The sequence below is a fragment of the Tachyglossus aculeatus genome, chromosome X4, assembly GCF_015852505.1.
Source record: "Tachyglossus aculeatus isolate mTacAcu1 chromosome X4, mTacAcu1.pri, whole genome shotgun sequence".
NCBI classification, from domain to species: domain Eukaryota; kingdom Metazoa; phylum Chordata; class Mammalia; order Monotremata; family Tachyglossidae; genus Tachyglossus; species Tachyglossus aculeatus.
In genome coordinates, this window is record NC_052098.1 from 2,576,521 (window position 1) to 2,601,560 (window position 25,040).

At 46.5% G+C, this 25,040-nt stretch overlaps 1 protein-coding gene and 1 non-coding gene across 2 annotated transcripts; one reads left to right on the forward strand and one right to left on the reverse strand.

Annotated features, from left to right (window-relative positions):
* Window positions 1–7,706: 7,706 nt before the first annotated feature.
* CX4H9orf64 (chromosome X4 C9orf64 homolog) lies at window positions 7,707–24,810 on the reverse strand. Its single transcript, XM_038770093.1, has 4 exons — window positions 24,375–24,810; window positions 19,325–19,584; window positions 14,001–14,196; window positions 7,707–9,434 (listed from the first exon to the last, which is right to left on the reverse strand). The coding sequence occupies exons 1-4, from the start codon at window positions 24,709–24,711 to the stop codon at window positions 9,205–9,207; spliced, it is 1,023 nt and encodes a 340-aa protein (XP_038626021.1). The 5' UTR covers window positions 24,712–24,810; the 3' UTR covers window positions 7,707–9,204.
* On the forward strand, window positions 16,020–16,157 carry LOC119948225. The gene has a single exon (XR_005456636.1). It is a non-coding gene; the product is annotated as a small nucleolar RNA SNORA7 (small nucleolar RNA).
* Window positions 24,811–25,040: the final 230 nt, after the last annotated feature.

Sequence of the window (25,040 nt, forward strand, 5' to 3'; positions counted from 1 at the left end):
CATCAGGTCCGACCTCCCCAAAGCCACTCCCCGCCCTTCTCCAACCCCCCAGCTCTCAACACTTTCTCCCATCCTTCCCAGCAGTATCCTCAGAGGAGCTCTCCTCCCTCCTCTCAAGTGCTACTCCGGCCACCTGTGTTTCAGACCCCATTCCCTCTCATCTCATGAAATCTCTTGCTCCGTCCCTTCTCCCCTCCTTAACTTCTATCTTCAACCGTTCACTCTCCACTGGTTCCTTCCCCTCTGCCTTCAAACATGCCCATGTCTCTCCCATCCTAAAAAACCCTCTCTTGACCCCGCCTCACCTTCTAGTTATTGCCCCATATCTCTCCTACCATTCCTTTCCAAACTCCTTGAACGAGTTGTCTACACACGCTGCCTCGAATTCCTCAACACCAACTCTCTCCTCGACCCCCTCCAGTCTGGCTTCCATCCCCTACATTCCAGGAGGCCTTTCCAGACTGAGCCCCTTCCTTCCTCTCCCCCTCGTCCCCCCTCTATCCCCCCATCTTACCTCCTTACCTTCCCCACAGCACCTGTATATGTTTGTACATATTTATTACTCTATTTATTTATCTTACTTGTACATATCTATTCTATTTATTTTAGTTAGTATGTTTGGTTTTGTTCTCTTTCTCCCCCTTCTAGACTGTGAGCCTGCTGTTGGGTAGGGACTGTCTCTATGTGTTGCCGACTTGTACTTTCCAAGTGCTTAGTACAGTGCTCTGCACACAGTAAGCGCTCAATAAATACGATTGACTGATTGATTGGGAAGGCCTCCTGGAGGAGGTGAGCTCTCAGTAGGGCCTTGAAGGGAGGAAGAGAGCTAGCTTGGCGGATATGCGGGGGGAGGGCATTCCAGGCCAGGGGGATGACGTGGGCCGGGGGTCGATGGCGGGACAGGCGAGAACAAGGTACGGTGAGGAGATTAGCGGCAGAGGAGCAGAGGGTGCCGGGTGGGCTGTAGAAGGAGTGAAGGGAGGTGAGGTAGGAGGGGGCGAGGTGATAAAGAGCCTTGAAGCCGAGGGTGAGGAGTTTCTGCCTGATGCATACGTTGATTGGTAGCCACTGGAGATTTTTGAGGAGGGGAGTAACATGCCCAGAGCGTTTATGGACAAAGACAATCCGGGCAGCGGCGTGAAGTATGGATTGAAGAGGGGAGAGACAGGAGGATGGGAGATCGGAGAGGAGGCTGAGACAGTAATCCAGACAGGATAGGATGAGAGCTTGAATGAGCAGGGTAGCGGTTTGGATGGAAAGAAAAGGGAGGATCTTGGCAATGTTGCGGAGGTGAGACCGGCAGGTTTTGGTGACGGATTGGATGTGAGGGGTGAAGGAGAGAGCGGAGTCGAGGATGACGCCAAGGTTGCGGGCTTGTGAGACGGGAAGGATGGTAGTGCCATCAACAGTGATGGGAAAGTCAGGGAAAGGGCAGGGTTTGGGAGGGAAGATAATGAGCTCAGCCTTGGACATGTTGAGTTTTAGGTGGCGGGCAGACATCCGGATGGAGATGTCCTGAAGGTAGGAGGCGATGCGAGCCTGGAGGGAGGGAGAGAGAGCAGGGGCAGAGATGTAGATTTGGGTCATCAGCGTAGAGATGATAGTTGAAGCCGTGGGAGTGAATAAGGTCACCAAGGGAGTGAGTGTAGATCGAGAACAGAAGGGGACCAAGAACTGAACCTTGAGGAACCCCTACAGTAAAGGGATGGGATGGGGAGGAGGAGCCTGCAAAAGAGACTGAGAATGAACGACCGGAGAGATAAGAGGAGAACCAGGAGAGGACGGAGTCTGTGAAGCCAAGGTTGGATAGCGTGTTGAGGAGAAGGGAGTGGTCCACAGTGTCGAAGGCAGCTGAGAGGTCGAGGAGGATTAGGATAGCTCATCCCAGCTCCACCACTTCTGCTGTGTGACCTCGGGCAAGTCACTTCACTCCCCTGGCCCTGCCTGTCCAAGCCTGGTGACTCTGCTCTCCCTATCTTCAAATCACAGCTCCTCTGTGAAGACTTCTCTGACTGACCTCTCTCCTCTCCATATCCCCCTCTAGACTGTAAAGTCGTTATGGGCAGGGAATGTGTCTGCTCATTTGGTTGTATTGTACTCTCCCAAGCACATAGGACAGTGCTCTGCACAGAGTAAGTGCTCAATAAATACCATTGGTTGATTGATTGATTCTCTGGGCCTCAGTTCCCTCACCTGGAAAATGGGGATTAAGAGTGTGAGCCCAATATGGGACAGGGACTGTGTCCAACCTGATTAGCTTGTACCTGCCCCAGCGTTTAGTACAGTGCCTGGAATGTAAGCACTTAAAAAATACCACACACACACACACACACATACACACCCTCCAAAAAAACAATGAGCTGCATTCTTACAAAACCTTGAATTGAGGATAACTTGTAGTAATAATCATAACAATGATGGCATTTGTTAAGCACTTAATTATTAATTAATTATTATGGTATTTATTAAGCGCTTACTATGTGCAAGGCACTGTTCTAAGCGCTGGGGAGGATACAAGGTTATCAGCTTGTCCCACAGCGGGCTCACAGTCTTCATCCCCATTTTACAGATGAGGGAACTGAGGCCCGGAGAAGTTAAGTGATTTGCCCGAAGTCACACAGCTAAGTGGCGGAGCCGGAATTTGAACCCATGACCTCTGACTCCAAAGCCCGTGTTCTTTCCACTGAGCCACACTGCTTCTCTAATATGTGCTTCACTTAATATGTGCCAAGCACTGTTCTAAGTGCTAGGGAAGATACAAGGTAATCAGGTTGTCCCACGTGGGGCTCACAGTCTTCATCCCCATTTTACAGATGAGGTAACTGAGGCACAGAGAAGTTAAGTGACTTGTCCAAAGTCACACAGCTGACAAGGGGCTGTATACCTGTATATATGTATATATGTTTGTACATATTTATTACTCTATTTATTTATTTATTTTATTTGTACATATCTATTCTATTTTATTTTGTTAATATGTTTGGTTTTGTTCTCTGTCTCCCCCTTCTAGACTGTGAGCCCGCTGTTGGGTAGGGACTGTCTCTATGTGTTACCGACTTGTACTTCCCAAGAGCTTAGTACAGTGCTCTGCACACAGTAAGCGCTGAATAAATACGACTGATAGATTGATTGAAGGGGCGGAGCCGGAATTAGAGCCCATGACCTCTGACTCCCAAGCCCAGCTCTTGCCACTAAGCCATGCTGCTTCTCAAGCCGTTCTGCAGCTTACTGAACCCAAATGGGCTGGGGTTGTTGGAAGAACATTCTCTCATTTCTTAATGACACTCTAACCTAAACATGTAGAGAAAGCAGATGTTAAAGCAAAACTGAATATATTGTCCAAATTGCCAATTAAAAGAAATAGACTGCAGAATGCTAAACCACCCAAAGTACAAAGCTCGGCAAACAGTAAACTCTCAATAAACACCATTCACTACTTCAAAGTAGGGTATAGGGACTATGGAAGGGAGGTAAATTTAAACAAATCTTGCCCATCTATCTTTGAATGTTATTGACAGTCTCTCGACTATAAGCTTGTTGTGGGCAGGGAACATACCTGCCAACTCTGTTGTATTGTACTCCCCCAAGCACTTAGTCCAGTGCTCTGTACACAGTAAGCACTCAATAAATACCAGTGATGGATTGAATCATTCTGATTTTTTCAAAAAATGAAGAGGATCATAGTAAATCAAAATGAAATGTAGTCTCTACTACTAAGCAGTGTGACTCAGTGGAAAGAGTATGTGCTTGGGAGGCAGAGGTCATGGGTTCAAATTCTGACTCCACCAATTGTCAGCTGTGTGACTCTGGGCAAGTCACTTAACTTCTCTGTGCCTCTATTACCTCACCTGTAAAATGGGGATTAAGACTGTGAGCCCCAAGTGGGACAACCTGATCACCTTATATCCTCCCCAGCACTCAGAACAGTGCTTTGCACATAGTAAGCACTTAAAAATGCCATTATTATTATTATTATTTTATTTAAAACTCCTCCCTCTGCCTCAACTAAAATCCAGATATTACATAAGCGAAGACTTTTGTTTGGTTTAATGTTCCATTTTGAAGAGAATACATTCTAGCATTGAAGAGGAGACCATGTTTCCAAGGGTTCAGTTGGTGGAATATTACAAGTACTCAGACATCTGGGGGAAGGATATCGAAGGCACCCCGTGAGCCGGCTGGGCTGGTGAGATCCAGGTCTAAGATTTCCTGGTGAGCCCCCAAATTTAATTGGAAAGAGTGTGGGTCTGGGAGTCAGGAGACCTGGGTTGTAGCCTCAGCTCTGCCACTGACCCTCAGTTTTCTCATCTGTGCAATGGGGTTATGTCAAGAGGCCAAGGTGAGAGGATGCGGAGGCACTACTGGCTAGAAGTCCGAAGGATCTGGGTTCTAATCCGACTCCACCACACGTCTGCTGTGTCACTTTGGGCCTTAGTTACCTCATCTGGAAAAGGGGATGAAGACTGTGAGCCTCGTGTGGGACAGCCTGATGACCTTGTATCTACCCCAGTGCTTAGAACAGTGCTTGACACATAGTAAGTGCTTAACAAATACTATAATTATTATCCCCATTTTCCAGATGAGGGAACCGAGAGCCCAGAGAAGTGAAGTGACTTGCCCAAGGTCACACAGCAGCCTTGGAGCAGAGCGGGGATTAGAACCCAGGTCCTTCTGACGCCCAGGCCCTGAGCTCTCGTGGCTCAGTGGAAAGAGCCCAGGCTTGGTCGTAGTCCCAGTTCCGCCACTTGTCCAGCTGTGTGACTTTGAGCAAGTCACTTCACTTCTCGGTGCCTCAGTTTCCTCACCTGTAAAACGGGGATTAAGACTGGGAGCCCCATGTGGGACAACCTTGATTACCTTGTATCCTCCCCCACAGCGCTTAGTACAGTGCTTGGCACATAGCGTTTAACAAATACCAACATTATTATTATTATTACCCTACCTCTTAGGATAGTGCCTGACACTTAGTAAGCACTTAATAAATACCGTATAAAAAAGGGGTGAGGCTGGCCAAATTCAAGATTTTTAGAGAGGGGACCTAGGAGGCTATGCTGTGATCCTCGTTCCTTTGCGTTCTGGCCATCGGAAATCCTCTCAGTCGCCATAGCAACAGGGCCCGCTACATCTTCGCAGCTGGCGATTGGCTGGCGGGACTGTCTATTTCGGAAATAGCCACCTCACAGCCTGGTTCCCGCTGCCTGGAGCGAGCAGAGATTTACCCTTGCTTCAGTAATAATAATAATAATAATGACATTTGTTAAGTCCTTACTGTGTGCCAAGCACTATTCTAAGCACTGGGGGAGATGCAAGGTAATCAGGTTGTCCCACGTGGGACCCACAGTCTTAATTCCCATTTTACAGATGAGAGAATTGAGGCATAGAGAAGTTGTGACTTGCTCAAGGTCACACAGCAGACAAGTGGCAGGGTCAGAATTGGAACCCATGACCTCTGACTCCATCCACTAAACCAAGCGCAATCGATCGATCAAGCAATGGTCTTTACTGAGTGCTTATTGTGGAAAGCAGTTATTAAGTGCTTGGGAGGGTGCAATATAAATGCAGTATGGTGTAGTGGCAAGGACCCGGGCCTGGGAGTCAGAAGGTCATGAATTCTAATCCCGACTCCACCACTTGTCTGCTGGGTGACCCTAGGCAAGTCACTTCACCTCTCTGGGCCTCAATTCCCTCATCTGGAAAATGGGGATTGAGACTGGGAGCCCCATGTGGGACAGGGACTGTGTCCAACTCGATTTGCTTGTATTCACCCCAGTGCTTAGAACAGTGTCTGGCACACAGTAAACTCTTAACAAATACCATTAAAAAAAAAACAGAGCTGGTAGATGCATTCCCTGCCCTCATCAGGTTTAGTCTAGAGGGGAAGATGGGCTTCCCACTCTTGCCCTACCTATAGTACTTGGCATATAAGTGCTTAACAAATATTATTATTATTAATACTTTTACCATTATTATTATCATCATTCCCCATGCTTCCCTGCCCCTTCATTTTCAATAATAAACCTACCAAAACTGCATGCTCACCAGGGCCAACACAGTACAGTAAAGTACAATGACGCAGCATAGCCTAGTGGCTGGATTCCGAGCCTGGGAGTCAGAAGGACCTGGGCTCTAATCCCAGTTCTGCCACCTGTCTGCTGTGTGGCCTTGGGCAAGTCACTTCACTTCTCTGGGCGTCAGTTACTTCATCTGTAAAATGGGGATTAAGATTGTGAGCCCCATGTGGGACAGGGACCAGGTCCAACTCGACTAGTTTGTATCTACCCCAATGCTTACTACAGTGTCTGGCACACAGAGAGCATTTAATAAATACCATTAAAAAAAAAACCCAAACAGCCGGATGGCCAAACAGCTGCCAGATGGAGAGTCGAAACGGGAAAACCAAAAACCAGGAGAGCAGAAGAAATGTTTTGTCTCAGACCTGAATACATCTCAGCTGAAAATGGCACACTGATATCAAGAAAGAAATGGCGAGTGGCTCTTTCTGAGGCAAAGTCTCATATTAATAATAATAATTATTGTTATTATGGTATTTGTTAAGAGCTTAACTATGTGCCAGGCACTGCACTAAGTGCTGGGGTGATCTGATTGGACACAGTCTCTGTCCCATGTGGGGCTCACAGTCCTAATCCCCACTTTACAGATGCAACATGGCTTAGTGGAAAGAGCCTGGGCTTGAGAGTCAGAGGTCATGGGTTCTAATCCTGGCTCTCCCACTTGTCAGCTGTGACTTTGGGTAAGTCACTTCACTTCTCTGTGCCTCAGTTACCTCATCCGTAAAATGGGGATGAAGCCTGTGAGCCCCACATGGGACACCCTGATTACCTTGTATCTACCTGAGTGCTTAGAACAGTGCTTGGCACATAGTAAGCGCTTAACAAGTACCATTATTATTATTCTCATCTCCAGAGAATTTCACGTCCAGAGGATCCATGCTGCGGCTCCTGCATTGACCTTTTCAGCCACTCATGCATAGATGAATTTATGAATTATACCTGGGTTCTAATCCCCCCTCTGTCACTTGTCTGTTGTGTGACCTTGTCACTTGACTTCTCTGTGCCTCAGTTCCCTCTCTGTAAAATGGGGATGAATACTGTAAGCACCATGTGGGACAGGGACTGTGTCCAATTTGACTAGCTTGCATCTACACCTGTGTTTAATACACTGCCTGGTATATAGTAAATGCTTAAATACCATAAACAAGTTTATCATCCATGGTATCTTCTTCCAATATGAAGGACAACTATGTGTATACATGTGGTGGCCAAACATGGCCTGCTGATGGAATGCTAGGCAAGCCAAATAAAACTCATGTTTTCATCATTTTGAGTCCAAAGTGCAGAAGGTTGGACCCAGAGGAATGTCTGTTTCGTTATTCAGGATCTATTTAATGACCCTAATTGAGAAACCACATGGCCTAGTGGAAAGAGCATGGGCCTGGGAGTCATGGGACCTGGGTTCTAATCCAAGCTCCACCACTTACCTGCTGTGTGACCTTGGGCAAGTCACTTCACTGGGCCTCAATTCCCTCATCTGCAGAATGAGGATTCAATGCCTGGTCTCCCTCCTACTTAAGACTGCAAGCCCCATCTGGGACCTTAATCGTCTTGAATCTACCCCAGCACTTAGTACAGAGCTTGGCACAGAGTAAGTGCTCCACAAATACCATGATGATCGACTCATTATTATTACCCTTTGGTAAAATATCCAAGCCCTTTGTTTTTCCACTATCTCTGGCAAGCTTGCCTTTTGAACACTGCCACAATGTACTTTCCCAATGGTAAAAATAACAGGCACCCGAGGTCACACAGGAAGCTAAATTGGGTTTCTGGTGTTCCTAGATCCAAACTCCAGAGAAATGATGGGGTTTCTGCAATGCTCTGCTGAAGCCAGGGAAACAGTGGTAGTAGGAATAGTGGTAGTTGTGAGAGTATTTATTGAGGGCCGTCTGCGTGCAAGGTACTGTGCTACATGCTGGGTAAGTACAATGCAGAGAAGTGATCTGATCTCTTCCCACAAGGGGCTTCCACTCTAATCGGGGAGACAGACATAAAAATATTTACGATTTCCAGCATTCCTCTGGTTTGCCATACCAACACAGCGGCCCGGAGGTTCCAGACTTCACTTCTATTTAAAACCGTTTCAGCCCAGTGAGTCTGGAACTTTACATTAAAATGTTTCCAAGGCAGTGCTAGAAGGGAACCTGATCCATATGTGAGAACATGGGGCGGGGAAGGAAAGGAGGAGAGATGTGGGAGTTAGGGGGAAAAGAAGAAGAGACTGCATAATTTTAAATTTTGATTTTCATCCCAAAGCTAGAATACTGAGAAAGTCTCTAATGCTTTTCAAATCCTTTGAAATGGAGAAGTTCAAATTTAGGATGCACAACCGACTGTATTTTTTAAACTACATTTTACCTCAAGAGATAATCCTAATTTTTTTTTAATGAGTTTGCCTGTAAATAAAACTACTCCTTAGGCAAATAGTCACACAATAAATAAACCAGAGTGATTTTTTAATAAGAAACAGTTGTTTTGAATTGTTGATTTTAGCAAAGACAGTAAAAACTGTTAATGCACTATCATATTCCTTGCCTTATATAATGATAATTAGGGCATATATTTATTTATATACTAATCCACATTAGCACAGCATGTGAAAAAGGGTCACAATTAAATGAATAGTATGAATAGGGATGAAGGTTGATATATAACTGGATAACTTTTCAAAAAATTGTGTGACGAATAATATAAAATATCGGCATTCTCTCACTCAACCAGCGGTATTTTATTGGGCGCCGACTGGGTTCAGAGCACCGTACTAAGAGCTTGGGAGAGTCCAATATAAGAGTTAGTAGACTCGTTCCCTGCCCACAAGGAGCTGACAGTCTAGAGGGGGAGAAAAGTCTAGCGGGGGAGAATCAATCAATGGTATTTACTGAGCGCTGACTGTGTGCAGAGCCCTGTGCTGAATGCTTGGGAGAGTCCAATATAATGGAGTTGGTAGATGTGTTCCCCGCCAGCCCCTGATGCGAAGCCACAGAGAGGAGTCAAAATTAACGAGGCAGCAGAAAGGTGCAAGACAGGAGAATGAGAGGAGAAATGTGAAGCCAGGTCTCCGTAATTTGATTTTTCTCCCAATTACCCGATTAATGAAATTCAATTGTTTTGACTGATTGGCTCTCTGCGATCAATAGTATATGCAACGTGTGCGATGGAAGGGCATTCCCTTCATATCTTCCCTATGATCCCGGGCATAGTCCCACAGATAATAATCGAGAAAAATTGAATTGATCTCTGTGCCCGGTTTTTCTTCCTTTTCGGTGAGTTCCAGAAGTTGATCCCGGATCAGTTCGACACACCAGATGGAACATCCTCTGATTTCCACTTCTTGTCGATCCCCAGGGGAGAACATTTCTCCTGTCAAACAAATCAAACCCGACAACATAAGGGGGCAGAGAAGCAAACGTACATTCTATGCCATTAGAGTGGAAGCTCCTTGAGGGCACGTGAACCATGATTGGTGCTTCTGTTGGATTCGAATCAGGGTGGGCTAATGAAAATAGCCCGGGCCTGGGAGTCAGAAGACCTGGGGGCTCATCCCGGCTCTGCCACTCGCCTGCTGGGTGACCTTGGGCGAGTCACTTCACTTCTCTGGGCCTCAGTTCCCTCATCTGGAAAACGGCAATTCAACACCTATCCTCCCTCTTAGACTGTGAGCCTCATGTGGGACAAGGACTGTGTCCAATGCGATTATCTTGTATCTACCCTAGTGCTTACAACACAGCTGGGCACATCATAAGCACTTAAATACCATTCTTATTTCCCAAGTGGGTGGTACAATGCACTGCACCCAGTGGAAGCTCAGTAAATAACATTATCATCATCATCATCATCATTATTACCACAGCAACATTCTGTGGCCTGGTGGAAAGAGCTTGCCTGCTGTGTGACCCTGGGCAAGTTACTAAATGTCTCTGTGCCCCAGTTTCCATTAATTAATGGTATTTATTGTGTGCAGAGCACTGGACTAAGCACTTGGGATAGTACAATACAACAGAATTTTGATAGATACATTCCCTGCCCAGAGTGAGGTTGGAGTTCCTCATGGGGCAAATGAGGATTAAATACTTGTTCTCCCTCCCTGTTAGACTGGCTGTCAATCTAATAATAATGATAATGATAATCATCATCATCATCATCATGGCATTTGTTAAGCACTTACTATGTGTCAGGCACTGTTCTAAGCGCAGGGGTGGATACAAGCAAATCGGGTTGGACACAGTCCCTGTCTCATGAGGGGCTCACAGTCGCAATCCCCATTTTCCATATAAGCACAGAGAAGCGAAGTGACTTGCCCCAGGTCACACAGCATACAAGTGGCAGAGCCAGAATTAGAACTCATGACCTTATGATTCCCAGGCCTGGGCTCTATCCACTATGCTATGTCATTTTTAATGGCACGGTTTAGTAGAAAGATGTAAACCATACAGTCATCACCCTGTTGATTTATAATCACCTTATGGGCATAAATTCACAAAGAACTGACATTCCAAAGGACAATACTAATGTACGCTAAAGAAAAATGGTTTTACAGAATGCCTCATTGGAGGTTTCCATGTTTTGCATTCATTTAAAGTATTAGCTAAATTTGTTTTACCTCAGAGCAAGCTGTCTCAAACTTTTTTTTGAAATTAATTGAAGATTTTACACAAAGGCGTGGCAAACATCTTGGAAACTCACACCGTGATTCAAATTCTAGGCAGAGCACAGGACTAGGAGGCAGAAGACCCAGGTTCTAATTCTAACTCTGCCACATGCCTGCTGTGTGACCTTGTGCAGGTCGCTTAAATTCTCTGGGACTCAGCTGCCTTATCTGTAAAATGCAGATAAAATGCCTATTCTTCCTCCCTCTTATTGTGAGCTACACTTAGAAGAAACTTAAAGTTTGCACACTCCAGACATGTCAAGTGCTTAGTACAGTGCTCTGCACACAGCACTCAATAAATGCAACTGAATTTCAATTTTGGCCATGGTTTGGCAGCTGTACAAAGCCATAGCTTGTAAAAATCAATCAATGGTATTTATTGAGCGCTTACTGTGTGCAGTAGGGACTGTCTCTATGTTGCCAATTTGTACTCCCCAAGCGCTTAGTACAGTGCTCTGCACACAGTAAGCACTCAATAAATATGACTGAATGAATAATAATAATGTTGGTATTTATTAAGTGCTTACTATGTGCCAAGCACTGTTCTAAGTGCTGGGGTAGATACAAAGTAATCAGGTTGTCCCACGTAGGGCTCATAGTCTTCATCCCCATTTTACAGACGAGGAAACTGAGGCACAGAGAAGTTAAGTGACTTGCCCAAGGTCACACAGCTGACAAGCGGCGGAGCCAGGATTGGAACCCATGACTTCTGACTCCCAAACCCATGCTCTTTCCACTACGCCACGCTGAGTACGATACTAAGCGCTTGGGAGAGGATGACAAAACAGACACATTCCTTGCCCACAAAAGGTTACAGTCTAGAGAGGGAGACTGAAATTAATATAAATAAATAAATTCTGGATATGTACATAAGTGCTATGGGGCTGGGGGAGGGAGGAAGGCGATGAATAAAGGGAGGAAGTCAGGGTGACAGAAGGAAGTGGAAGACAAGGGAAAGAGGTCTTCGTCAGGGAAGGCCTCTTGGTGGAGATGTGCCTTCAATAAGGCTTTAAAGGTGGTAAGAGTCATTGTCTGTTAGATAGTGTTGTTACAAGCAGCATGGCTTAGTGGCAAGAGCACGGGCTTGGGAGTCAGAGGACGTGGGTTCTAATCCTGGCTCTGCCATTGTCTAGACTTCTAGACTGTGAGCCCACTGTTGGGTAGGGACCATCTCTATATGTTGCCAACTTGTACTTCCCAAGCTCTTAGTACAGTGCTCTGCACACAGTAAGCGCTCAATAAATACGATTGATTGATTGACTGATTGTCTGCTGTGGGACTTTGGGCAAGTCAATTCACTGGGCCTCAACTCCCTCATCTGTAAAATGGGGATTAAGACTGTGAGCCCCACGTGGGACAACCTGATTACCTTGTATCTACCCCAGCGCTTAGAACAGTGCTTGGCACATAGTAAGCCCTTAACAAATACTATTATTATTATTATTGTTATATGAAGAGGGAGGTCATTCCAGGCCAGAGGCAGGACGTGGGCTAGAGGTCGGTGGCGAGATGGACGAGATCAAGGTACAGTGAATAGGGTGGCATTAGAGGAGTGAAGTGTGTGGGCTGGGTTGGAGTAGGAGAGTAGTGAAGAGAGGTAGGAGGGGGCAAGGTGATGGAGGGCTTTAAAGCGGGCAGTGAAGCTGCCCAGCTGAATATTAGAGAAAAAGGGGGAAAGATTAGTAGAGGCAAAGAAAGAGAAGAATCTACTTACAATCCTGCTCTTTGCAATCTGATTTGCTAGTCAAAGATTAAAAAAAAAAGTCCTCAGTGGGACCTAATGGAAAAGGCAGGACCCTGGGAGTCAAAGGATGTAGTTTCTAATCCCGGCTCTGCCAGTTGCCTGCCGTGTGATTTTGGGCAAGTCACTTCATTTCTCTGGGCCTCACTTTCCTCATCTGCCATATGGGGATTAAATCCATATCCCTCAGACTTCGACCGAGAGCCCCATGTGGGACAAGGATTGTTTCCGACCCGACTATCTTGTACCTGGCCCAGCACATAATAATAATAATAATATTATTATTATTTGTATTTGTTAAGTGCTTACTATGTGCCAAGCACTGTTCTAAACACTGGGGTAGATACAAAGTAATCAGGTTGCCCCACGTGGGGCTCATAGTCTTAATCCCCATTTTACAGATGAGGTATCTGAGGCATGGAGAAGTTAAGTGACTTGCCCAAAGTCACACAGCTGATAAGTGGCAGAGTTGGGATTAGAGCCCATGACCTTTGACTCCCAAGCCTGTGCTCTTTCCACTAAGCCACGCTGCTTCTCTAATTATTACAAAGTAAGCGCTTAAACACCATAATTAACTGTCATGATTATTACCATGTTGGGGAAAACAGAGATGAACTCCATCTGGGCTTATTTTCCCCAACCAAGACAGTGAAGTAATTCCTCACCAGAGAGAGGCCAGTTAAAATTTTGAACAAGGAAAAGAAGGTCCTTTAGTATTTATTTCTATTCATGTCTGTCTTCCCCTCTGTCTTCCCCACAACCAGCTCATTGTGGGCAGGGAATGTGCCTGCTACATTGTACTGTCCCCAGTGCTGGGCATAGTGCTCTGCACACAGTAAGCGCTCAATAAATATGACTGACTACTGTGTGTATCGACTTTCAGATTCTTGCACATTGCAAGCACTAAACGATGTGGTTATTTTTAAGGAGTAACATTAGCAAACCCATGAGTCACCAGTGAACGCTGATTGGCTCTCTGAACCCTTCCAGAGAACCAACAACTGTCACCCTCTAACAATCACTGGTCCAACCACACAAGGTTTCACGCGAACTCTCTCAAATCCCACACAAACATCCGTTTCCCCATCTTGCTGCCGCTGCTGCTACACTCACTATCACAGCGGGAAAGCAGTCAGCAGGAAAGGGGATTGGAGCGACAGGAATTCTGAAGGTTTTGAAACCTAGACTGTGAGCCCGTTGTTGGGTAGGGATTGTCTCTGTTGCCGAATTGTACTTTCCAAGCGCTTAGTACAGTGCTCTGCACACAGTAAGTGCTCAATGAATACGACTGAATGAATGAATAGATTTCCTCGTACACCTTCTGTGATCGATTTCAGGCCATTCTAGAGTCGACTCGGAAAATTCCCCTTTCGTTTTCAGGGCTTGTGTGTGAAGTATTTATTAAGCCCCTATTGGGAGCAAAACACTGAACTAAACGCTGGGAAAGAATTCACCTGCAAGCAGTAGACAGGGTCTCAATGAAGGAGAATCATATAACATATGAACACTAAATGAATCATGCAATCAACTTGCAGACCTTTGTGAAGTTTCTTCAGCAGTTCCTCAGAGTACTTCAGTGCTCCCAGATGAGCAAGGACCTGAGGTAACCTATAATCGGCAAACATAGTGATTCTGGCAATGTCGGTGAAGTCTCCATCTCCCTTTCCTTCTAACACACTCCAAATATCCGCCACAAGGATCTGGGCCCGTTTGTAAAACGAAATTCTTTTTCCCTGATGGACAAGAAGATAAGGATTACTCCAGGACCTGAGTTGTATACAATAATCACCATCATCAGCATAATAACTGTGGCATTTGTTAAGCACTTACTATGTGCCAGGCACTGTACTAAGCACTGGGGTGGATACAAGCACATCGGGTTGGACACAGTCCCTGTCCCACGTGGAGCTCACAGTCTCAATTCCCATTTTACAGATGAGGTAACTGAGGCCCAGAGAAGTGAAGTGACTTGCCCAGTGTCACACAGCAGGCAAATGGCAAAGCCGGGACCAAAACCCATGATCTTCTGACTCCCAGGCCTGTGCTCTATTCACTACTCACAAATATGCATACATGGCTTAGCATGAATTTACATTCCCCCAGTCATAGGAGGATTTGAGTTTGTGAACTCATCCTCAAAATTGGTTTTGTGTATTCAATCTATGAAATTTAATGAATTTATCATGAAATTTAATGAAATTTAATTTAATGTGTGAAATTTAACTGCCCAATGCAACAGAGTTGGTAGACGTGTTCCCTGCCCACAAAGAGTTTACAGTCTAGAGGAAGAGCTTGTAAACTTATTGAGGGCAGGGACTTCTAGAGGACATTCATTCAATTGTATTTATTGAGCGCTTACTGTGTGCACAGCAGTGTTCTAAGTGCATGGGAGAGTATAAAACAATAGATACATTCCCTGCCCACAGTGATCTTACAGTATATGTTCCCAAAAGTTCAGTGCAGTACAGTGCTCTGCATGCAATAGGTGCTCAATTAATGCTATCGTTAGTAATAGTATTTATTAAGAGCTTCCTGGGGGCACTGCACTTTTCTAAATGCTGTTGACGATGCTGTTGAGAAGCAGCATGGCGTAATGGACAGGACAAGGGCCTGGGAGTCAGAAGGTCATGGGTTCTAATCCTGGCTCCACCGCAAGACCTTGGGCAGGTTGCTTCACTTCTCTGGGCCTCAGTTACCTCACCTGTAAAATGGGGACTGAGACCATGAGCTCCAAGTGGGGCAGGGACTGCGCCCAACCCGATTTGCTTGTATCGACCCCAGCGTTTAGTACAGTGCCTGGCACATAGTAAGCGCTTAACAAATGCCACAATTATTGCAATGTCAAAACGTTACACCTGGATCCATCAAGTAACTTTACACATTGTCTTTGTACAAACACACATTGATCAGTTTCAGAAACAGCCAGAGCAACTCCAGCTCAAAGACAGCATGCAAACAGAAGTTGATAATATCATTGAAGTTTATTTACTAAGTGCATCTGCTGTTGTATCCTGTTGAGAAACAGGCACTAATCCACATCAAAGTTCACTCACGAGTGCCAGCATTTCACTGCTGTCTCAAAATACAAAAATCTCTTCTTTCCTAGGCCAAATGCCAATTTCTGACCATGACTTGAACACCTCCCCATAGCCCAGAATCCAGAGCATAATCCTCTCCTCTGGAAACTGCACTGATACTGCCTAAAGAGTCCCTCATAATGATTTCTGGAGTGTCTGAAGGTTCCAGCCTGGTTAAAAAAAAATTATCAATTAGCATGACCTCCAGCCACAGAACAAAATTCTGACAAGCAACTAACGAACCTATTATAAGCCATTTAACCAAGTCGTATATTCTGAGCAAAATGAAACACTGGGATGCAATTTTTATGCGTTCCTGGCAAAATTCAATATTAGCATCACAACACCATATCCATAGCGACTGAGCTATCAAAAGGACAGGACAATGATTAAACTACAGAATCAGGAAGGAGCAGAAAATAAGATTGAAATGGAAGAGGCTTAAAGCCAATCAGATTTTCTCTATGTGACTAAAAGTTACCCTCTCAGGGTCGCACCTGGAGAGTTTCCAGTACTCTACCAGTCTCGGCTATGGGAGGGAGTGTCAAGCAGAGGCATACCCATTCCATTCCTAGCTTGGCCTTTGGCTAGCGAGTGGAAGGCAATCTACTACAAGTCAAAACTCACCCACGCCGGGCAGCAGCGGCATGGGAGAGAGTTGAGGGCGGAGACTCGAGTTTACTGGGCAGAAGGCGGCAATGGTAAACTGCTTCTGGATTTTTACCAAGAAAACTCTCTGGATCCACTACCAGAACGATTGCAGATGGAGAGTGGGGCATTCTGGGAGACACGTGTCTGTGGTGTCGCTATGGGTCGGATACGACTCAACGGCATGACTAAAAGTTATCCTGGTAATTCTTTCTGATACAAAGCTTAAAGGCTCCAAAATCATGCCCCAAATCACCAAAGACACCTCTTAAACCCCAAATAACCTTTCTTTAGGATAGGCCAGAATTTTGTTACTGTGAAAAGAATCCACATTTCAATTTAATTTGCTGAAGGGAAAACTACACCTGGACTTTTCCTTAGGTGCTTAACTTTCAATGACAAATACTGTAATGTAGAGAGAGCTTTAAATAAGCCAGTCAAAACTTTAGTCCCTAGCACTGGTAAAGTCAAAGATAGCCAGAGTTTATGGCAAACATGCAAAACTGACAGAACACTTAGATTCAAACACCTAAAGATCTCAAACTGTTACACAGCAGTTTAACCTTACCAAACCAGATTTTTTTTTATTTCCAATGGTATTTGTTAAGCCCTTACTATGTGCCAGCCACTGTTCTAAGTGCTGGGGTAGATACAAGGTAATGAGGTTGGACACGGTCCGTGTCCCACAGGGGGCTCACAGTCATAATCCCCATTTTACAGATGAGGTAACTGAGGCCCAGAGAAATGAAGTGACTTGCCCAATGTCACACAGCAGACAAGAGGCAGAGCTGGCATTAGAACTCCTCTTAGGCCCGAGCTCTTTCCACTTGGCCACACTGCTCCCCCAGCACTAGTGCTATAAAACCCAGTTAGTAACCAGAGCTGAGATCATATATTAACAATTCCAGTTTCCAGTAGAGGCTGCCGAGTACACCCAATAAATGTAAAATGAAATAAGAAACGGTTTGGCAGTCGTTTTTCCTGAAACACCTCCTACCCAAAAACTAAGCATCCCAGACATGTTTTTTAATTTTTACTTGGTCAGATCCCTCTCTGAGGAGAAATGGATCTTAGTCACACCAGAGTGATTTTGAAAGCCAACATAAAAACTAACTTGAATCAGAACTTTCATACCGGATTTAGACTTTAAAAATAAAAGTGGTCTATCGAACCACTCATTGGCTCCAATAAATCAATTAATGGGATTTACTAAGTGCCTACTGGGTGCAGAGCACTGGTGCTTGAGAGAGTCCAATAGAGTCGGAATAATAATAATGGTAGCTGTTAAGGGCTTACTATGTGCCAAGCATTGTTCTAAGCACTGGGGTAAATACAAGTTAATCAGGTTGGACACAGTCCCTGACCCACATGGGGCTCACACTCTGAATCCCTATTTTCCAGATGAGGGAACTGAGGCACAGAGAAGTGAAGTGACTTGCCCAAGGTCACACAAAGCGGACAAGTGGCAGAGCCAGGATTAGAACCCAGGTCCTTCTGACTCCCTGGCCCATGCTCTAGCGTGGCTCAGTGGAAAGAGCACGGGCTTTGGAGTCAGAGGTCATGGGTTCAAATCCCGACTCTGCCAACTGTCAGCTGTGTAACTTTGGGCAAGTCACTTAACTTCTCTGTGCCTCAGTTACCTCATCTGCAAAATGGGGATTAAAACTGTGAACCCCCTCATGGGACAACCTGATCACCTTGTAGCTTGTCAGCTGTGTGACTTTGGGCAAGTCACTTAACTTCTCTGTGCCTCAGTTACCTCATCTGCAAAATGGGGATTAAAACTGTGAACCCCCTCATGGGACAACCTGATCACCTTGTAGCTTGTCAGCTGTGTGACTTTGGGCAAGTCACTTAACTTCTCTGTGCCTCAGTTACCTCGTCTGTAAAATGGGGATTAAGATTGTGAGCCCCATGTGGGACAACCTGATCACCTTGTTTCCTCCCCAGTGCTTAGAACGGTGCTTTGCACATAGTAAGCGCTTAATAAATGCCATCATTATTATTATTATTATTATTGTAACTTCCGCAGCGCTTAGAACAGTGCTTGGTGCATAGTAAGCGCTTAACAAATACCATCATCATTATTATTATTATTATTATTATTATAAGCCACACTGCTTCTCTAGATACCAAAATACGATCCTTGCCCTCAGGGAGCTTATACAATTTACTGTGTGCAGAGCATTCATCTGCTAGACTGTGAGCCTGCTGTGGGGTAGGGACCGTCTCTATGTGTTGCCACCTTGTACTTCCCAAGCGCTTAGTACAGTGCTCTGCACACAGTAAGCGCTCAATAAATACGATTGATTCAATCGTAATCGTATTGAGCGCTTACTGTGTGCAGAGCACTGTACTAAGCGCTTGGGAAGTACAAGGTGGCAACATATAGAGACGGTCCCTACCCAACAACAGGCTCACAGAACTGTACTAAGTGCTTGGGAGAGTACAATAGGGTCGTTAGACACAATCTCTGCCCTGCAGGGTTTTACAGTCTACTTGGCACAGAGCACTGGACTAAGCACTTGGGAGTGTATAATACAATTGAGTTGGTAGGCACCATCCCTGCCCTCAAGGAGCTTATAGTCCAGCTGGTGAGACAGAAGCTAAAATGAATTACAGATAGCTGTCCCGAGCAGATTATTGAGCAGTACATGCCCGGATGCCCGGAGGGGGAAAAGCAACTCAAAAATACGAGGGAAAGAATGGCTGACCTGGGAGAGGTTCAGTAGCCACTAATATTAATAATAATAATAATAATAATAACTGTAGTACTTGTTAAGTGCTTACTGTGTGCCAGGGCACGGTACTAGGCTCTGTCCTAACTGGGTCGGACAGAGTCCCTGTCCCACATGGGGCTCCCAGTCTTAATCCCCATTTTCCAGATGAGGAAACCGAGGCCCAGAGAAGAAGTGAAGTGACTTGCCCAAGGTCACCCAGCAGACAAGTGGCCGGAATTAGAACCCAGGTCCTCTGCCCCCCAGGCTCTATCCACTAGACCTCACTGCTTCTCATTATTATTCTCAATTCTGTCATCATCAGGCCTCCTAGTCCTAATCCCAAAGGCCTACTATTCCTCCAAATAAAATGAATGACCAGCACGGGGGCTCAGACTTTCCCCAAACCGTCAACTCACCTGGAACACAGCCTCGTCTCTATAAGAAGGGAAGCTTTCGACGACCAGCCGCATCAGTCCGAGTGCGCTCGGACCGCTCTCTCGCACGCAGTGGAGGAAAGACCCTCCAAAGCGGTCAAGCAGGATTCTCCCAGTCTCATTGAGAATGCGGTGTCTCTCTTGGATCAAAGGCATGGGGACATCTGTGTCACTGCGCAATACATGGCGCACCTGATCAAGGGTCACCGAGGCATAGTACGAAGCACTCGTGATGGGTATCCCTTTAGGAAAAGCAAACATCACGTCACCATCTAGACAGTTCTTCGGGAAGAACGCGGCCCCCATGGCACTTACGTCCTTACCCCTAACTTATTAATGATGGCATTAGAGAAGCAGCGTGGCTCAGTGGAAAGGGTTTGGGCTTTGGAGTCAGAGGTCATGGGTTCAAATCCCGGCTCCGCCAACTGTCAGCTGTGTGACTTTGGGCAAGTCACTTAACTTCTCTGGGCCTCAGTTCCCTCATCTGTAAAATGGGGATTAAGACCGTGAGCCCCCCGTGGGACAACCTGATCACCTGGTAACCTCCCCAGCGCTTAGAACAGTGCTTTGCACATAGTAAGCGCTTAATAAATGCCATTATTATTATTTATTATTATTATTTATTAAGCGCTTACTATGTGCAAAGCACTGTTCTAAGTGCTGGGGGGTTACAGGGTGGTCAGGTTGTCCCACGGGGGGCTCACAGTCTTCATCCCCATGAATGAACTTTTTCATTTCTATTCATGCCCGTCTTCCCCTCTAGACTGTAAACTCATTGTGGGCAGGGAATGTGTCTGTTTATTGTTCTACTGGACTCTCCCAAGCATTCAGTACAGTCCTCAGCACAAAGTGCTCAATAAAGGATGGGGGATGTGGCCGTCTGTCATTCTATTGTACTCCCCCAGGCACTCAGTACAGAGCTCTGCACGCCATAAGTGCTCAATAGATACACTTGACTGACTGACTAAATACTAACGACTGATTGCACATCTCATATGCCCTACAACTAGTGCACTAACTCATATGCCTAAACCCTGTTCCTTCTGGCAGTGGGGGGAAGGAAGCAGAAGCTGACCTCACGGCCCAACCTTCATAACTTTCTAGCACCCAGGAGGAACGGGTCTGAACTGAAATAGTCTGACAAAATGAACAGTTTACTGGTCCCCTTCCTGTTTACTTGAAAGGGAAGCAGCAGGGCCTGGGAGTTCTCATCCCGGCTCCACCCCTTGTCTGCTCGATGACCTTGGGCGTGTCACTGCGCTTCTCCGGGCCTCAGTTTCCTCTTCTCTAAAATGGGGATTGAGACTGTGAGCCCCACGTGGGACAGGGATCATGTCCAACCCGATTAGCTTGCATTCATTCATTCATTTAATCGTATTTATTGAGTGCTTACTGTGTGCAGAACACTGTACTAAGCGCTTGGGAAGTACCACACCCCAGCGCTTAGTACGGTGCATGGCACAAAGAAAGAGCTTAACAAATGCTATAAAAAAAAAAACCAAGGGAGCTGGAAATGTTTGTGTATTTATCAAGCACTTACTGTGTGCTCTGCTGTACTAAGCGCTTGGGAGAGCAAAGTGCAACAGAATTAGCAGATGCTTTCCCTGCCTCGACAAGCTTACAGTTAGAGGGGGAGGCCGACATTGATATAAATAAATAGGTAATTTATACTATATAATTTAAAGACAATAGGCAAGTGTTCAGTAAGTGTGAGCAGCCATGACAGGAGAACAAATACCTCAACTTAGAAAAGATATATGGACAGATAAGGATTGCTAAACAGTTGCTCATAGCTTTCCAGTTCTGGTCTCTGGCCCCACCATTATTGAGAAATCACACCCCTCTGCCCCAAACCCTTACAACAAAAAGCCAAGAGTTATTGGGCATTTTTCTTAATAGAAAAGGGCATTCAGTTGCGGTGGTCATAGTGGAAGCAGCCTGGGCCTGGAAGTCAGAAGGACCTGGGTTCTAATCCCAGTTCCACCACTTGTCTGCTGTGTGACCTTGGGCATGCCACTAACAGCTCTATGCCTCAGTTTCCTCACCTGCAAAACAGGGATAAAATCCTACTTCCTCCTAGTTAGACTGTTAGTCCTATGTGGGACAGGGACTGCGTCTGACCTGATTATCTTCCATCTATCCCAGCACTTAGTACAAAGCTTGACACATAGTAAGCATTTAAATACCATAAAAAATTAAGAGTATCGCAAAAAGAAAATATAAACACACTCTTTCTTAGCACTTAGCTTAGTAAGGTGCTCTGCATTCAACAGGTACTTAATAAATACTATTACTAGTACTAAAGAGAATGATAGGATTTGAGTTCTTGGTCCTTAATTCTGTACTGCATTTTAAACCAGGGCTTGGGAAGGAAAGTCCAACACAAGAATGGACCGGGGCGGGGGGGGGGACACGTCGTTTCACTTCTCTGGGCCTCGGTTGTCTCCTCTTAAAATGGGGATTAAGACCGTGAGCCTTAAAAGGGGAACAGGGACTCCCCTTCTAAACTGTCAGCTCTCTGTGAGCAGGGAATGTGTCTATTATTATATTGTACTATCCCAAGCGCTTTTTACAGTGCTCCGTGCACAGTAAGCACTCTGTGGCAATCCTATATGCATTTCTACTTAAGTATATGCCTGTCTACTTGTTTTGTTTTGTTGTCTGTCTCCCCACTTCTAGACTGTGAGCCCATTATTGGGTAGGGACTGTCTCTATATGTTGCCTATATGCCTCTATATTCATTCATTCAATCGTATTTATTGAGCACTTACTGTGTGCAGAGCACTGTACTAAGCGCCTGGGAAGCACAAGTCGGCAACATATAGAGATGGTCCCTACCCAACAGCGGGCTCACAGTCTAGAAGAGGGAGACAGACAACAAAACAAAACATATTAACAAGATAAAATAGAATAGTAAATATGTACAAGTGAAATAGAGTAATAAATCTGTACAAACATATATACAGGTGCTGTGGGGAAGGGAAGGAGGTAGGGCAGGGGGGTGGGGGGAAGAGGAAGGAGGGGGCTCAGTCTGGGAAGGCCTCCTGGAGGAGGTGAGCTCTCAGTAGGGCTTTGAAGGGAGGAAGAGAGCTAGCTTGGGGGATGTGCGGAGGAAGGGCGTTTCAGGCCAGGGGGAGGATGTGGGCCGTGGGCCGGGGGTCGACGGCGGGACAGGCGAGAATGAGACACAGTGTGGAGGTTAGCGGCAGAGGAGCGGAGGGTGCGGGCTGGGCTGTAGAAGGAAAGAAGGGAGGTGAGGTAGGAGGGGGTGAGGTGATGGACAGCCTTGAAGCCGAGGGTGAAGAGTTTTTGCCTGATGCGTAGGTTGAGTGGTAGCCACTGGAGATTTCTGAGGTGGGGAGTAACATGCCCAGAGCATTTCTGCACAAAGATGATCTGGGCAGCGGCATGAAGTATAAATTGAAGTGGGGAGAGACAGGAGGATGGGAGATCAGAGAGGATGCTGATGCAGTAATCCAGTCAGGATAGGATGAGCGATTGAACGAGCAGGGTAGCGGTTTGGATGGAGAGGAAAGGGCGGATCTTGGCGATGTTGCGGAGGTGAGACCGGCAGGTTTTGGTGACGGATTGGATGTGAAGGGTGAACGAGAGAGCGGAGTCGAGGATGACGCCAAGGTTGGGGGCTTGTGAGACAGGAAGGATGGTACTGCCGTCAAAAGTGATGGGAAAGTCAGGGAGAGGGCAGGATTTGGGAAGGAAGATAAGGAGTTCAGTCTTGGACATATTGAGTTTTAGATGAAGGGCAGACATCCAGATGGAGATGTCTTGAAGGCAGGAGGAGACACGAGCCTGAAGGGAGGGAGAGAGAGCAGGGGCAGAGATGTAGATTTGGGTGTCATCAGCGTAGAGATGATAGTTGAAGCCGTGGGAGTGAATGAGGTCACCAAGGGAGTGAGTGTAGATAGAGAACAGAAGGGGACCAAGAACTGACCCTTGAGGAACCCCTACAGTATGGGGATGGGAGGGGGGAGGAGGAGCCCGCAAAAGAGACTGAGAATGAACAGCCGGAGAGATAAGAGGAGAACCAGGAGAGGACAGTCTGTGAAGCCAAGGTTGGATAGCGTGTTGAGGAGAAGGGGGTGGTCCACAGTGTCAAAGGCAGCTGAGAGGTCGAGGAGGATTAGGATAGAGTAGGAGCCGTTGGATTTGGCAAACAGGAGGTCATTGGTGACTTTTGAAAGGGCAGTTTTGTAGAAATGTGGGGGACGGAAGCTGCAGCATGGCTCAGTGGAAGGGGCATGGGCTTTGGAGTCGGAGGTCATGGGTTCAAATTCTGGCTCAGCCAATTGTCAGCTGTGTGACTTTGGGCAAGTCATTTAACTTCTCTGGGCCTCAGTTAACTCATCTGTAAAATGGGGATTAAGACTGTGAGCCCCCTGTGGGACAACCTGATCACCTTGTAACCTCCCCAGCGCTTAGCACCGTGCTTTGCACATAGTAAGCACATACTAACCCCGGTGGTTAGTACAGTGCTTAGCACATAGTAATCACTCAAATACCCTAAGAAACACCCCACATTTAGTAGAAAAGGTTAATTCATTCAATTGCATCTAGTGAGTGCTTACTGTGTGCAGAGAAGCAGCGTGGCTTAGTGGCAAGAGCCCGGGCTTGGGAGTCAGAGGTCATGGGTTCTAATTCCGCTCCGCCACTTGTCAACTGTGTGACTTTGGGCAAATCACTTCACTTCTCTGTGCCTCAGTGACCTCATCTGTCAAATGGGGATGAAGACTGTGAGCCCCACCGGGGTCAACCGGATCACCTTGTAACCCCCCCACAGCGCTTCGCACATAGTAAGCGCTTAACAAATACTATCATCATCAGAGCATCATACTAAGCGCTTGGAAAGTCCAATTGGGCAAGAGAGAGAAAGAGAGACATTCTCGACCCAACACCGGGCTCCCAGTCTAGAAGGGGGGATACAGACATCAAAACAAACAGGCATCAATATCAATACATAGAATTAGAGATCTAACACTTGAGTCTAGTCGAGGAGGGCCTATAGGGTACCCACCTTCATCCAGGGCTCTGTTGACAGCCGCACACAGTGACCAGTAGCCACTGTACTCTTTGCCTCTGTACTGCACCAGGCACTTGCGGTCATCCGTTTCGGACCAAAAGGAAAAGTTGAGGGTGTCCACGAGGAACACCCAATTGACGGCGTCCTCATCGGCACCCCGAGGGTTCAGCTCGTGAAGGGCCTTCCAGCCCTCCAAGCTGAACGCTTTGCCATTGCCCTGGGCCCGCAACAGCTCGGCCACTTTGCGCACCCCTGTTCCTTCAATCGACACATCCTGGCTGTTCGCGGCAATGAACTGGGCCGATTCCCTCGGAGCCAGGGGCGCTTCCATGGCGGGGGACTTTTCTTTTCCAGAAGGAGATGAAAAGACAGGCTTCTGTCCCGATTTGGGGCAAAGGACCAGACACTTCCTTTCTAGACGATGTTTAAAGTGCACTTTTTAGCGCCGCCTCCCCGCCCCTCCCTCGATCGGGGTCACCTCCCCATATTCCCCCCAACTTCCCCTTTCCGACCTTCCCACCGGGCGCCCCCCCCCCCGCCCGTGACAGTAATAACAGTAACAGGGCCGCCGGGGCGGGGGGGGAGGGAGGACTGAAGCAGCCGCCCGCCTCTCTGTCCCCCTTGTCATTTCACTCACGTGGTCGACGGCGGGGAGGAGAA

Bases quoted from the DNA above. Each gene is read 5' to 3' on its own strand.
- CX4H9orf64 (XM_038770093.1), bottom strand. From the start codon at position 24,711: ATGGAAGCGCCCCTGGCTCCGAGGGAATCGGCCCAGTTCATTGCCGCG. The intron at 19,585-24,374 runs GTGGGTACCCTA...CTTTTCCTAAAG, and splicing joins CAACAGAGCCCTGGATGAAG to GGATACCCATCACGAGTGCT. The intron at 9,435-14,000 runs GTCTGCAAGTTG...TTTGTTTGACAG, and splicing joins GCTGAAGAAACTTCACAAAG to GAGAAATGTTCTCCCCTGGG.